General features: G+C 33.8%; 1 protein-coding gene across 1 annotated transcript; it reads left to right on the top strand.

Annotated features, from left to right (window-relative positions):
- Positions 1-3694: 3694 nt before the first annotated feature.
- dusp5 (dual specificity phosphatase 5) lies at positions 3695-15514 on the top strand. Its single transcript, NM_212565.1, is given in 4 exon segments — positions 3695-4152; positions 5004-5146; positions 7995-8214; positions 14813-15514. Coding segments are annotated over 4 exon segments (1107 nt in total). The 5' UTR covers positions 3695-3788; the 3' UTR covers positions 15193-15514.
- Positions 15515-17156: the final 1642 nt, after the last annotated feature.

Raw genomic sequence — 17156 nt, 5'->3', positions numbered from 1 at the left:
AAAGTAACTTGAATATTACTACTTAGTTTTTTTAAAGTTATGCATTACTCTAATCGTTACTTATAAAAGTAATATTATTACGTAACTTGCGTTACTTGTAATGCGTTACCCTCAACACGGTTAATAATATTGTGTAATAATCTGTTTATAAATAAAATCTTTACTAGTTTACTAGAACTTCTAAGCTGCTTTGACACAATCTACATTGTAAAAGCGCTATAGGACTAAAGATTTAACTAAGTTTAATTGAATTGAATAAACTAAACCTTTAATTTGATACAAATGCAGTGCAGATGCAATTAATAAATTAGGAAATCATAATAAAATCAACTTTAAACATTTAAGAAAATAAAATAAAATGAAAACTGAAAAATATGTAAAGCTCATTCAAAATATTAATAAATACTAGTAAAAAGCACAATTCAGAAATATTAATAAATTCTGAAATATTAATAATGTGTGTGTGTGTGTGTGTGTGTCTGTGTGTGTTTATGTATATATATATATATATATATATATATATATATATATATATATATATATATATATATATATATATATATATATATATATATATATATATATATTCATATATACAATAAATAACCCTCAAAATAACCCTAAATAAAGATATTTATAACACTGCATTGCCGTATGAGTTATTATTTTATATAGAAAAAATTATTCCTTGATCATATAAAGCCTTAGCAGCCTGACAGACTTTCCTTTTAAATGATACTGTCAAAAAAAACAATTCTGTAACAGGGAAGACATACAAACGGATCTGAATTGATCATCAAAACACTCCCTCACACACACACACACACACACACACACACACACACACACACACACACACACACACACACACACACACATTGGTATTGATGGTTTATGAGGACTCTCCATAGACGTAATGTCTTTTATACAGTAAAAACCTTTTCTTATATGGCTTTACCCCACCTTACCCCCTAACCCCAAGATTTTTATGTCAAAAGACCCCATTAAGTATGATTTTTAAGCCTTGTGAGGACATACGGCATGTCCTTGTATACAACCCTAATAGAGTACAACTAGGTCATACCCATGTCATTATACAAAGTTCTGTTCTTGTAAACCATTAAAACTAGAAGACACACACAGTATAGGTAAATACCAATGATCTTCACCTCCCTGTTTTTATTTTGCTATTCATTCCTGAATGTGAGAGAGAGAGAGAGTGGCCTGTGTGTGTTACCCCAACACACTGTGACGTCATCAGCCGAGAGATTACACAGGGCCATATGGGTGACGGCCGGCCACAGTAATCCTCCAACCGCCTGCTCTTCCTGTCACACACACACACACATCCACATACACACACATTCACTCTTTCCCTCGCTCTCCTCACTGCAGGGTGCATTCTGGGAAACATTGGGCCCTCATACCAGCGAAAACCATTACTCACATAAACCAATAAGACAATATTATGATTGTATTGTGCAATCAGATGTGGTGTGAATGAAGAAGGTGATTGAAAACAAAGGTCTGTTGAATATTTCCTTGGCCGGTGACGGAGGTGACGTATAATCACATTAGTGGTGCTGGGATTACGAAGAACGGATATAGGACAGGTGGATAGAGTGAGGCGGAAGTTCACTACGCGTTACTTGCCATTCAACGGCGCTGCCAGAAGGATGTCTTTAAGTAGTTTGAGGTCTTAATTTAATGTACACAAACTATTTCTTTACTGAATGAAAGTCGGATTTAAGTATGAATGCATCATCTATTTGATTCAAGTTGACTTGTTTAGCCATTTTCACAACAGTTTTTGTACCAAAGCAGCTTTACAAAATTTTATTACATATTATATTATAATAAAGCATTAAAAATGGCTCGTTCACACCTATGATGATAACTATAATGATAAACTATAATTCTAAAGAATGGTATCTACAACAGTTGCTTTAAAAATACACTCAAATGAACAAATGATTGTTTCTTGTGACCAACATTGGGTCAAATATGGACAACTGGGTTAAAAAAAAAAAAATTAACCCAATGCTGGATTTGTTCATATTTGACACAGTGTTGGGTTACAACAAGCCAACAAACCACAACAAACCATTAGTGTATAACTATAGTTGGGGCAACACGGTGGCGCAGTGGGTAGCACTGTTGCCTCATAGCAAGAAGGTCGCTGGATCGAGCTCCGGCTGGGTCTGTTGGAATTTCTGTGCAGAGTTTGCATGTTCTCCCCATGTTCGCGTGAGTTTCCTTCGGTTTCCCTCACAGTCCAAAGACATGCGCTGTAGGTGAATTGGGTAAGCTAAATGGTCCGTAGTGTACATGTGTATGCCCTGGTCCAGGTTGAGTGTTGAGCGAGCATTGGGCTAACAACCCACCTCATAAAAACTAGATGTTACGAAACACCAACATGGTGCGGCTAAATACCCACTTTGATATAATGGCCCTGGGAGTAAGTAAATAAGTAAGTATAACTAGACAGTTACCTCAGAAATTAAAATTAATACCATCAGGACATCCAACATGTAGGTGACTTTTTTCCTCAGTAGAATGCATTAAAGATTTGTTTGGGTGAATTGTGGTCTGTGGTGAATAATAAATTGTAAGTAAATCAATGGTGCCACTTTAAGAGTCAAACAACATACAGCCTACAGGATAAACTAAATTAATACCTTTAGATTCTGACTGTACTTTGATATTTAATGTAGATTTGTGAGTTCAAAAAGTTCAACATTATTTACAATGTAAATGGCAAATGATCCCAGATGCGAGCGCAATTGCTTTCAATAATGATGTATATAAAAACTTTGGGAATCTGTGATTGAGACATCTGCTGGCATCTGCTGCATAAAACAAATGCCAAAATAGTTGGTGATGCATTCCGCCATGGCATCCCCAAAAAAGCCGAAGGAATAAAATGATTGAGACTGCACATGTGAATGTCTTCATACTTTATATACAATTCTAAGATAAGTTGCCTACTAGTTGAGCAATACAATGTTGTCCCGCTCAAATGGCGTCAGTTTGAGAGTCGTTCTGTTATGAACGCTCTGTTTATTGTGGATTAAAAGTAGGCCTCATAATGTTGTAAATAGCCTAATGTTCAGTTTCTTGCACACACCAACCTTTTTGCTTCACAAGACCTTCATGTATCATCATCAGGAGCCATGGGGATTAATAATGTTTGCCTGTATGTTTTGCCAACAACTTGTTTTTATGAAATACAAAGGACCAGATTCAGCTTTAATTTTCTTACTGAAGAAAAAAGTTGTTTATATATGATACATTAAAAGCACATTTTTGTTTTTGAGGTATTTTTTTTTAAGTGCCTGAACTTTTAAAGCGACAAACTGAAGTACCTCATCATCCTTTGTTGTTGTGGACGCTAAAATAGCCTAGTTGTCCTAAAATAACCTTCAATGTTGTCGTTTTCAAATACTTTCAAGGTTATTACAATAAATGAGCGCTTGAATTACAAGAAAGTGACACATAAGAGCAGCACCGTGATGAACCGATGAGTTAAATGTTCAGTATTTATTCGCCTCACTCGGTTTCAAGGGCGGGTTCAGTCAACAGAATGTGGGCGCGCTCCCGTGTCGGTGTGTCCATATATGGTTCGTGACGTCAAGCGCCGGAGGTTCCATTCACATAAAACCGATCAGACGGAATCCCCTTGGAGGAAATGTAGACTCAGGCTCAGTACGCAGGGTTTAGTAGGCAACCTACACCCCTGAAACATCCACATCCCTATTTAAAACACATTTCACTTTGTCATTTCAAACATGAAGGTCTCCAGCATAGATTGCCGACGCCTGAGGAAGATCATACGGAAGGAGTGTGGAAATTGTCTTATTGTGGACTGTAGACCGTATTTCTCCTTCTCGAACTCTTGTATCAGAGGCTCCGTCAATGTGAACTTGAATTCGGTGGTTGTCCGGAGGTCCCGCGGTGGTCCGGTTCCTCTACAGTTCGTCATTCCTGACGAGAAAGCCTTATTTCGGCTTCGGGAGGGCAGCATCTCCGCTGTCGTGGCTCTGGACGACCGCACACCTCATTTACAGAAACTGAAAAAGGACAGTATTGCTCAGATAGTTATTAATACTTTGTCGCACTTGACGAGTAGCGCGAGCATCTGCTTCTTAAAAGGTGAGTTAATAATGTTCGATTATTTTAAGTTTTAATAACGTGTAAAGAGCGTGTTTTTTAATATATGTCCTTTGTTTTTGTGTGATTGCGTTCAGAATGACAATAGATTATGACTAAACAAGGATTCATATCGTTTGAATATTTGTTTGAATAATTTTATGTTAAAATTTTGACTTTTAATTTGAAATAATAAGCATTTCTAAAAGATTTTCTGAATTATTTTGTAGAGTTTTGAGGAAAAATACATTTCAATAATAATTAGACATGTTATTTTGTTTAAACATAAAAAAAATGTAATTACATTTGTTTTGACTATAAATCCATAAAAACAGACTAAGTATAGACTTAAATTATATATAGCCTATAACAAAATAAAGATTCATATATATATATATATATATATATATATATATATATATATATATATATATATATATGTATAATTAAAATTTTTATCTACACACAGTTTGATGTAGCAGAGGATTTTGTCTGGTTTTCAAAAGATAAATTCTTGTTGTGCGTCAAAGGACGGATGAGTCACAGAGGGAAGTATGAAGACTAACACAGTAATATTTATAGCTATTTCACGGTAATACTCTTTCAAATGAAAGCAGGGTATTCAATTGTACAAGGATTCTATGTTACTATTTTTTATTAAATCAACCAAACCAAAGCTCAGTTCAATGTGAGATTGTAAGAAATGAAAAGCCCTTGAGCTCACGAACACTCTCCCTCTATTGGTGTGGTTTGCTTTTTGGCTCAGCTTGAACTGCTCCACATAAAGCTCTTGATAAGCTGAACGACTCAACAGTCCTTGACAACTCATAATAACACTGAATTTCTCATCGCAGGAGGCTATGAGAACTTCCATGCCCATTACCCTGAGCTTTGCACTGAAACCAGGTCTGTGGAAGTGAGTGAAGACAAAAGCGAAAGAGGCGTCAGCAGTCACTGTGACAAACTGGCTTCTCACCACAAACCAGACTATGATCAGGTAAGAGAGAAGAAAGCGAGCTGTTGCTTCCTCATTTTAACCCACTTCCACTGAAACCACTTCCTCCTGAATGGGGGAGTTTCTGCAATAAACTCCCCTGTCAATATGACTCGACATACAGAGAAAAGACCATGCGTTTTCTCACTGTAGGTAGATAGATAGATAGATAGATAGATAGATAGATAGATAGATAGATAGATAGATAGATAGATAGATAGATAGATAGATAGATAGATAGATAGATAGATAGATAAATAGATAGACAGACAAATAGATAGATAGATAGATAGATAGATAGATAGATAGATAGATAGATAGATAGATAGATAGATAGATAGATAGATAGATAGATAGACAGATAGACAGATAGATAAATAGATAGATAAATAGATAGATAGACAGATAGACAGATAGACAGATAGATAGATAGATAGACAGACAGATACTGTGTTGAGTTAACTAACCAAACAACAGACTTCGTTCATAGACACCCAGTGGACATCTGAGGTCCTTTTATGTCTGACCTTTGGTCTGCAATTCATTTTTTATGATAAGGTCAAACAGTGCCTGTTACACCACCTGTTTTGCTATGCGTGGTGAAACTGTTCTCTAAGAGTTTCACTTCTGATATCTGTATGTACAAAGTAACCTCATGCAAAAAACAAAAAAAAAGAACAAAAAAAACAAGGTGCTGATTTAATGTTTGCTTGTATGATGTGAACTGGACAGAAATGTAAGGTGTTTAGCTATGATGACAAACCCATAAACACAAAACCATCACTGGGGCATGAGCAGTTTGTGCAAAAAATTATAAATTGTATTGTTTTAAATGATAAAATTACGTAGCAAGAATTTTTTTGTTTTCAAAAGATGTTTAATAGATTTTTAATAGACGTCTGAACATAGTCATTTTGGCTAAAACAAGGCTAAATTTGGTTTGTCAGTAAAAATCTAATAGACATCTAAGAATAGGCCAAAACTAGTCATCAAATAAATGAAAATGAATGACTAAAGTCTGTCTAATCTAGTCTAGTTTTGGGCTATTAGATGTCTATTGGATGTTCACTGACAACCTTTTAGCCAAGCTGTCTACGTTTAGATGTCTATTAGTCGTCTGTTAAACAGTCAGGCATGAGCACATAGGAGAAGGAATGAAATATATGGTACAATTTCATACGAATTAGGAAATAAAATGTGCAATTTTAAAAAGTAAAGTCCCGACCCTAAATATAAACATCACAGGGACGTGAACGAATTGTACAAAAAAGTTTGCATGATATTATATGAATTCATCTGATTAGAAAATAAAATGTGTGATTTTTCCATACATTTAAGCATGAAGCTCCACTAAATGTATGCGTCACTGAGGTGTGAGCTGATTTTTAACGAAAGTGCATTATTGATATTGTACCAAATTAGTACAAATCAGCAAACGCAAATGTTGCTTATCACCCAGCAGGCACACAACATCATAAGACGTTAATATTAGGTTAGATTTAGGTCATGACGTTAGGTGACCAAAATTTAATGTCTTGGCAGCGTCTAAGGATGTTATTTTGATGTCAAATGACGAAAAGATTTACGTCAAATTACATTGATAATTGCTTGATTTTAGTTTGTTTTGGAAAGTGACCGAAATCGAATGTCTGATAGATATGATAGTGGTAATGTCAACACAAAGTCAAGGTGTAACATGATTAGACGTTGATATTTGGTTGATATTAGGTTTGACATTTGACATTGATGTCTGCCTGAAGTTGGGTTCTGACGTCAACATGATTTTCATTTCCAAACAAAATCCAACGTCCCCACGACGTTGGAGTACAACTTGACGTCATGTTGACATCCTATGCCTGCAGGGTAGACTGATATGCACTTTTGTGACACTATATATATATATATATATATATATATATATATATATATATATATATATATATATATATATTTAGTAGTTAGATGGCAAGTATATTAAATTATATCATATATATTTACATTTTCCACCTCACCTGATTTATATCACCACATTGTTAAACAATGACAACCTAAATATTGTCAGAACACTTCAATTTTAATACTTGCAAACTAAATTAGCATGCACAGAAATAAAGTAATGTTTACATATCGCAATCATTATTTGCCAGACTCCCGTGCAATCTGTCGAACAGTATGATGGATGCGTGGTGTGTCTTCTTGGCTCAGTACCGTAGGCAGTACCACAGTACCAGTGCATGAACGCCCATTCTCCGCCACACGACATACTGATCCAGTGTGATTAATTTTCGCCAACAAGTAATCCAATGCACCTTTTGTCCAGTTTTTAGTCAGAAATTCACAAAGAAAACGTGAAGCACTTTAGCCTTTCAGTTTTCGTAAACCTTTGACCAAACTCTTATCTTCATTCGAGAACACTATTTCATTTAAGCCCTACGCAGCTAAAAAATAAATACGTCATCATTACACTATCGTTACGTCATCGCCAAAGAAAGTAGATAAAACGTTTATTCTAATGCACAGATTTCTCTGTTATTCCTGCACGAAACGTAGTCTTTCTTATTCCTGTAGTATGATAAGCTGTCTAATTTTTGTATGATATATTATTGTTTTTCTTTTTAAAACACAATGTATAAAAAAAATCATTTTAAACTATATACACTAACTTAATGAATCAAAACAAATATGAACATTACTGTCATGAAAGTGTGTTAGTTGAAATTACCTGATATAATTTATGATTTTTAGAGAAAAGGCCTGCTCTTAAACATAAGCATCATTTGTGATTTAGCATCTCATGCAAAAACATCTGAATGATTATGTACAAATTTATTCATATTATTGTATTTTTCAGGGACGGCCGGTGGAGATCTTGCCTTTCCTGTACCTGGGCAGTGCCTATCATGCCTGCAGACAGGACTATCTCAGTGACCTCCACATCACAGCCCTGCTGAACGTCTCACGCAGAGACTCTCGGCCCGCCAGAGGACAGTACAACTACAAATGGATCCCGGTGGAGGACAGTCACACGGCCGATATCAGCTCACACTTCCAGGAGGCTATCGATTTCATTGGTAAATATCGCTCTGTTTGTATCTGCGTGTAATAGTCAACATTTTGAAGTCAATCAAATGCTTTCGGTAAAGTTTTAAAACCAAAATGTGCGTAATACAATATCAATATTTTTTTACAACAACATACAACATGCAGACTTTTAAAACACAAGTAGGAAACATAAACGTAAACATAAACGTAAACAAGTATAATTAGGTAATAATACATAAATAAATGTTGATATTTTTACAATAACATACAATATCAATATATATTTAAGTATTATTAGGTAATCATACATGAATCAATATCAATATTTTTTCCAATAACATACAACATGCAGACGTTTAAAACACAAGTAGGAAACATAGAAGTAAACATAATAACCTAATAAAAGTATAATTAGTTAATAATACATAAATAAATATCAATATTTGTACAACAACACACAATATCAATATTTATTTATGCATTTTTGGTAAATAAGACATTAATAAATATCAATATTTTTTACAAAAACATACAATATCAATATTTATTTATGTATCATTAGTAAATAAGGCATGAATCAATATCAACATTTTTGCTATAACGTACAATATAAATATTTATTGATATATTATTAAAAAAATCATAAATAAATATCAATATTTTTACAATAACATACAATATTCATGTTTATTTATGTATGATTAATAAAAAAATTAAAAATATTAATATTTTTACAATAACATACAATATTAATGTTTATTTATATATTATTAGCAAATAAGACATGAATAAATAGTGATATTTTTACAATAACATACAATATCAATATTTATTTGTGTATTAGTAAATAATCATGAATAAATATCAATATTTTTACAATAACATACAATATTCATGTTTATTTATATTTTATAAGTAAATAATCATGAATAGATATCGATATTTTTACAATAACATGCAATATCAATATTAATTTATACATTATTAGTAATTAGGACATGAATAAATATTAATATTTTTACAGTAACATATGGCATCAATAATTATTTATGTATTATTAGTAAATAAGACTTGAATAAATATTAATATTTTACAATAACACACAATGTCAGTACTTATTTATGTGTTGTTACTATAAGACAGGAATAAACATCAATGTCGTTACAAAAAACATACAACATCAATATTTATTTATGTAATTTTAGCAAATAAAACATTAATAAATATCAATATTTTTACAGTAAGATATACAACATCAATATTTATTTATGTATTATTTACCAATTATACAATACCAGTGTCTTAAAATCAAAACATTGACAGATATCTTTTTTAGGTTGTTATGTTTACCTTTATGTTTACCTCTTATGTTTTAAACGTCTGCATCTTTTCAACGTTATATAAACGTCACTTGTATGGCTTAAACTATTCTCAGAACTGAGTCCTAACCTATAGATAGTTGAGCTTCTTTCAGGCTGTTTAAAAATAAGACTTCCTCTGCCTTACTAACACATAATTTCCATAATCCGACTGCACTGCAACTTTTTATTTGCACCTACAAATCCTGTGTTGCTTGTTTTCTCAGAAATGAAATGAATACCAAGCCCTAAAAAAAAGAAGAAGTAATATATAGATAAACGAAGATCAAACAAACACGTCACTGTGAGTCACAGGCTAGACTAATCCAATATCTGACGTATCACAGGCGTGGCCAGTGTGTCAGTGGATGAGTCGATGATTAGTGGTGTTAGGTGTGTGTGTGTATGTGTGCGTATGTGCTATGAATGGACTGACATGTGCCTTGTAGGTTGTGCTCAACTTAATTACCTGGTAAATGTGTTTACATAAAGATTTGAAAGTGCTTAAGGCTATTTGTGCATAATTCCCTGTACATCAGTCAAAAAAACATTTCCAGTTTCGGGCAATTTTTACTTTATTAAGCTAAATAAATAAAAAGTAAACCAGTTAAATTAAATGGGAACTGCATTTTGAATAAAAGGAGAAACAGGATATCTAGATGCTGCTTTAATTTTCGTTAATGATCAACGATTAAGATTAGTTCGTTTATTTATTATTAATATTTACAACAAATTCAGGCACTGCAGAATGTAACTGCTTACATCAAACATGTCCAAAGAAAAAAATTGGTCAATAAATTGAAGAAACTGAAGGTAAATAGAAAATGACGAGTGATTGAACAAATGTTTATCCTTATGGTCCTTAATACGCTTAATTTTCTGGAAGCAAATCGCAATATATGTCTCCTAAATAGGACTAAATATGTCTTCCAAACATTGTTTTTGGGGTATTTACTCTTTATAGACCACACTGTTTGGAGTTTATTTATTAACTCCTCTAGTTCGGCATAAATCCTATCATAAATTAATTTAAAGAAATTAAAGCGTGTAAACAGAAAATGACGAGTGACTAAACAATACACAGGTGAACATAATCAGAAATAATGAGAAACCATAGAAACAAACATTGACAAAATAAAAAAAAAGCAAAACACTGAAAGTACAAACAATTGAGACCAAATATAGCAATTAAATAATGTATTATGTATGTAAATAGTTTTAAAAAAGTTTCAAATAAATTATAATAATTCAGTTATTAATTTGGCGGTTCATTCCACTGTGGTGACCCCTAATAAATAAGAGACTAAGCCAAAAGAAAATAAATGAATGAATGAAATTATTCATTCTTGATCTAACCAAAATAACTGTATCATATAATGTTTACTGTATACTGTACTACAGCAATGTAAAGCCAATGATAGTGATAACCTAAAAGATGAACTGTACTAACTAACTATCTTTATAGTCCTCATTAAGCTTGATTTTCTTGAAGTAAATTGTAATATCTAAATGATTATTTATGTCTCCTATATAGCACTATATACAGTTGAATTCAGAATTATTAGCCCCCCTGAATTATTTAACCCCTTGTTAATTTTTTTTCCACAATTTCATTTTTAACGGAGAGAAGAGTTTTTCAACACATTTCTAAACTTAAAAGTCTTAATAACTCATTTCTAATAACTGATTTATTTTATCTTTGCCATGATGACAGTAAATAATATTTGACTAGATATTTTTCAAGACACTTCTATACAGCCTAAAGTGACATTTAAAGCCTTAACTTGGTTAATTAGGTCAACTAAGCACTAGGCAGGTTAGGGTAATAAGGCAAGTTATTGTATAATAATGCTTTGTTCTGTAGACTATCGGGAAAAAATTAGCTTAAAAGGGCTAATAATTTTGTCCTTAAAATGGTGTTTAAAAAATAATAACTGCTTTTAATCTACCCTAAATAAAACAAATAAGACTTTCTCCAGAAGAAAAAAAATATTATCAGACATACTGTGAAAATTTCCTTGTCCTGTTAAACATAATTTGGGAAATATTTAAAAAAGAAAAAAAAAAATCAACGGGAGGCTAATAATTCTGACTTCAACTATATGTTTCCTAGACATTGTTTTTGGGAGATTCACTCTTTATAGACTACACTGTATTGAGTTTATTTATATATTAGCTCCTCTAGTTCGGCATAAATCCTATCATTAATTAATTTAAAGAAACTAAAGACATGTAAACAGAAAATGACGAGTGACTAAACAATACACAGGTGAACATAATCAGTGAAACAATGAGAAACCATTGAAACAAACATTGGCAAGACCAAAAATACAAACTAAACGAACAAACTACTGAGACCAAATATAACAATTAAATGACGTATTATGTATGTAAATAGTTTTAAATATGTTTTAAAATAAATTAAAATAATTCAATTATTAATTTGGTGGTTCATTCTGCTGAGGTGACCCCTGATAAATAAAGACTAAGCCAAAAGAAAATGAATGAATAAAGCTATTTATTCTAATTGAATAACCAAAAATCCCTGTATTATCGAATTTCTTTTATTGTATACTCTACTACAGCAATGTAAACCCAATGATAATGATAACTTTAATGATTAACTTTAATATCATTATGTTTATTTTTATAGTCCTCAATAAGTAAATTGTTACATCTATAGAATTACATGTCTCCTTTATAGGACTATATATGTCTTCTATTCTCATTCATTCATTCATTTTCTTGTCGGCTTAGTCCCTTTATTAATCCGGGGTCGCCACAGGGGAATGAACCGCCAACTTATCTAGCATGTTTTTACGCAGCAGATGCCCTTCCAGCCGCAACACATCTGGGAAACATCCACACATACACACACACATACACTACGGACAATTTAGCCTACCCAATTTAGGCTGTACCCCAATTTACCTGTAACGCATGTGTTTGGACTGTGGGGGAAACCGGAGCACCCGGAGGAAACCCATGCAAACGCAAGGAGAACATGCAAACTCCTCACAGAAACACCAACTGAGCCGAGGTACGACCCAGCGACCTTCTTGCTTTGAGGCGACAGCACTACCTACTGCGCCTCTGCTTTGCCCATATGTCTTCCAAAACTTTGTTTCTGGGATATTCACTTTTTATAGACTTCACTATTTAGAGTGTATTTATAAATACATTTTTATTTACATATCCTCTAGGCATAAATCCTATTATTCAATAACACATTACAGTAACCAGAATTCAAGATAAATACATTTACCTGATTATAGTCAATATTACATAAGAGACCAGATCATTTGGACTCTCGCATAAAAACGACGATAGCAGTGAATTAAAGGAATAATCCATCGAAAGCTTTACACTAATGAGAGTGTGGTAATATTTAGGCGCATTAGTGAGTGTCATAGTCATTATGACGCCCACAGATCGGCCCCGCTCTGCTCCAGATGGGCTTCAGGCGTGATTCACACCAGCAGGTTTTGTTTTATAAAGACCAGCAGTGAAGATTCTCACATGAACCATGCGTCGGTGAGAGATACGAGTCTGAAATCTGCTTAGCTTTATTAAATTACAAAAGGAGTGCGGAACCTAAGCTTTCCTTAATGGTGTGAGCGTTGTGAATTTATGGAGAGATTCAGGGGTGGAAATGAAACTGATATGACATTACGATAAAAAGGGTCAGGGAGGAAATGAATTAGCTGTGTGATAATGGACAGAGTATATCAAGAGGACTGTGAAAGATAACAAGATGACTCTTTTGTGCTCACATCTCTATACGCAGTGCCATGTTATAGTTTTTATACACTTGTGCGGTGTTAAAATACATTAGAGTAACATGCTCAAAGTAGCAAGTGTGGCATTTGTTGGTTAATTTAAAAATGTTTTGTTTGAAAATCGCATGACTCAACCAAGCGCATGAATTTGGGGCGTGGCTGTTTGTTTGAGTGACCAATAACAGAACAATGGTGTTTTGAAAAAAAAAAAATTAACCGGTTTGGTGCAACTACTTCACCTTTGATTTTTAAATACATTTTCTTTTCTAAAAAACTTAAAAGATAGTTAGCCGAAAATTTTTATTTATTTACCGCTTGTTTAGTTCCAATTGACTTTGACTTCTATAGTAGGATACCAGATTCTAACATTTTCAAACTATCTTCTTTTGTAACATTTCTTCACCCTCATTTAGTTCCAATCGACTTTGACTTTTATATTAGGAAGTCAAAGGCTACCAGTTTCCAACATTTTTCAAAATATCTCCTTTGGTAATATTTATTCATCACCATTAAGTTCCAATTGACTTTGATTTCTGTTGACTTCTATATTACACCAGTTTCCAACATTTTTCAAACTATCTTTTTTCAAAACATCTATTCACCCTCATTCCAATTTACTTTGATTTCTATTGACTTCTAGTAGATAATCAAAGGCTACCAGTTTCCAACATTTTTCAAACTATTTTCCTTTGGACCATTTATTCACCCTCATTTAGCTCCAATTAGCTTTGCGTCCTGTTGATTTCTATAGTAGGAAGTCAAAGGCTACCGGTTTCCAACATTTTTTCCAAATATCTCCTTTTGTAACATTTATTCACCCTCATTTAGTTCCAATTGACTTTGATTTCTATTGACTTTTATAGTATGAAGTACCAGTTTCCACCATTTTACAAAATATCTTCTTTTGTAACATCTATTCACCCTCATTCAGTTCCAATTGACTTTAATTTCTATTGACTTCTATAGTCGGAAATTAAAGGCTACCAGTTTCCAACATTTTTCAAACTATTTTCCTTTGGACCATTTATTCACCCTCATTTAGCTCCAATTAGCTTTGCGTCCTGTTGATTTCTATAGTAGGAAGTCAAAGGCTACCAGTTTCCAACAATTTTTCCAAATATCTCCTTTTGTAACATCTATTCACCCTCATTCAGTTCCAATTGACTTTAATTTCTATTGACTTCTATAGTCGGAAATTAAAGGCTACCAGTTTCCAACATTTTTCTAAATATCTTCTCTTGCGTTCAACATATGAAAGAAACTCAGGTTTAGCACAACTACAGTAACGGTGCCTGATTTTTTATTTTATTTTTTAACAATCTATCAACGTAATAAGCTGTAATACCTAAATTCTGCAAGACTATTTTGTACTTTTCTAAAAGTGCTTCTTTAATAAATCTCGATTTTAAAAATGCAGTCTGTTTTTTGTCACTCATATGCTGTTATATCAGGAGCTTTTGAACTGAATGCACTTCCTTTTCTCTCCACAGAGCGCGTGAAAGCAGAGGGAGGTAAAGTGCTGGTCCACTGCGAGGCGGGAATCTCTCGCTCTCCCACCATCTGCATGGCGTACATCATGAAAACCCAGCGGTTGCGTTTGGAGCAGGCCTTTGACGTCATCCGACAGCGGCGTGCCATCATCTCGCCCAATTTTAGCTTCATGGGTCAGCTGCTGCAGTTCGAGTCTGAGGTGGTTTCTTCCACACCTCCACTAGTGACTCCAGCAGCTCAAGAGACACCCACTTTCTTCAGCGGAGACTTCACACTGGAAACGGAGAGCTTTGAATCCTCGGTTTTCACCTTCCCTACCTCCTTCCTGACACCCATCCAGCCATCATTCAAACTGAGTCCAATAACTGCGCTGCCTTAAAATGGCTGCCCGACTCATCGCAATCTCAGTGTACTTGAAAAACAAAGGACAGTCGAACTGAACAAAGCAATGGTGTATCACAGGGAATACAAAAAAAAAACACTTGTTTTAATATTTAAAGATTGAAGAACAGTGTTTGCTTTTTGATTTTGTTTGCCTTAGAGAAAACCACTGCACAATGATTACTCTGCAATACCTGCCTTAGCTCGATGATGTTCTGCCTATCAGCGCCTGGCTGGGCAAATTAAATTATTATTATTTTTAAACTGTTTCTTTTTTTATGAATTGTGGATCTGTTAATAAATGTTTTTACAGAAGTGTACATTTGCTTATCGTATAAGTTCTTTATTGTTTCCATATTTTACAAGTTTAAAGTCCACGTGAACCGGAAGTTTTTATATGTTGATGTACTTCCAACGAGGTGTATGTACACAAACTCTTCATTTTCAGTCAGCCAGCTTCTGGTGAATTGTGCCGCCATTACAAAATCGCCACGTTTAAGATCTGATTTCTTTAAATATAAGTAATCTTCACTGCCTAATTGATGTAGGATATTAAGTGAGTGTCAGATCAGACAAGAAGCACTGCATTAAATTTCAAGAGGGAGCCGTAGAGGAAGACATGGAGGCGGAATGAATTCAAATGCGTACAAAGAGCGTACATCTAACAAAGGCAGAATCCTAATCATAAATCAGGCAAAGTCAAGCAAACAAAGAGGCAGTCCAAAATCCAAAAAGCAGTTGTCAAAAACGCAGGCAAAAAGATCATAACACAATGACAAACACAACAGAAGGAACCGCTTTTTAAAGAAGTGAATCTGGCAATACTTTGCAAGAACAGACATGAACCATAGATATTTTACATAATATGTTGCATACGCTGTTGTTGTCTATTGGAAGAAATGCGTCAATAGAGCTGCCATCTTGGTACAGGGTAGCGCTCCTATGAAATGAATGCAGGACCAAGGTGTAGTGAAGGACTGTGGCCATACGGACCCACAGATATACACATATATATACACTATGATTGGAAGTTTTTGATTGGTCAGTGTGCAAATATTTATTTAAATTACGAAATTGATAATTTTAAATTAAAATGATCACTTTTCTACATCGAGAATTTAGTGTGAGTTTGGTGTTGCTTTGCCTTATGGCGAATGCAGTAAGTTACTGTATTATCATCAATAACATTACTTGAGCACAAAAGTTCGTAACAAATCAAAAATGATAAAAATATAGTAAATTAAATCTTACCTATGAAATGTTCTGCCTTTGTGCTTTGTTTATTGTTACTACACCCATACATAGTGCTAAAGTCTAGCATCTTCACACTGGATTTCAATCTTGACTAGTGCGGTTGAATGACATTTGTCCTGGGAGCTCTGTACCAATATGGCGGCACTATTGGCGCATGCTCTGGGCTCGTATGTGATATCTAGTGTATATATCTGTGGACATAAACTGTGGCTGTTTCTCAATTCCAAGAACACAGAGAACGAACTTGTGTTCTTGTGGAGATCGGTCTTGCCAGGTATCCTCGGAAGAACGAACTCGGGAGACTGCGAGAACGTATCCTGTATGAAATGAGATGCTGCATTCTTCCTGATGGTCACGTGACCTTCACGGGGTTTAAATGGAAAATTATTTAAACATTACATCAAACAACGATTTACTGTTTTTCCCCTTTTCAAAATATATACTCTGCATAAAAACATTATAAATATACGTTACACAACATAAATAAAACAGATTTTAATACAAATTTTAGCAAAACAACCTTAATGTGTTTTCTCCTTTATTAAGATGTCCATGGTAATGTTTACTTTCACCGGTTCATTTAGGGAAACTCCTGAGGTAAATAATTTATATCTCCGAACTGTAATAAGAAATCTATATAAAATGCTGCGCTACCTACCTCCAGTCGCAATGACTTCTGGGATTTCTAGAGCGAGTTCGGTGCTGAAG

Source organism: Danio rerio, chromosome 22, assembly GCF_049306965.1.
Source record: "Danio rerio strain Tuebingen ecotype United States chromosome 22, GRCz12tu, whole genome shotgun sequence".
Taxonomy (NCBI): domain Eukaryota; kingdom Metazoa; phylum Chordata; class Actinopteri; order Cypriniformes; family Danionidae; genus Danio; species Danio rerio.
This window is presented reverse-complemented; position numbering and strand designations above follow the sequence as displayed.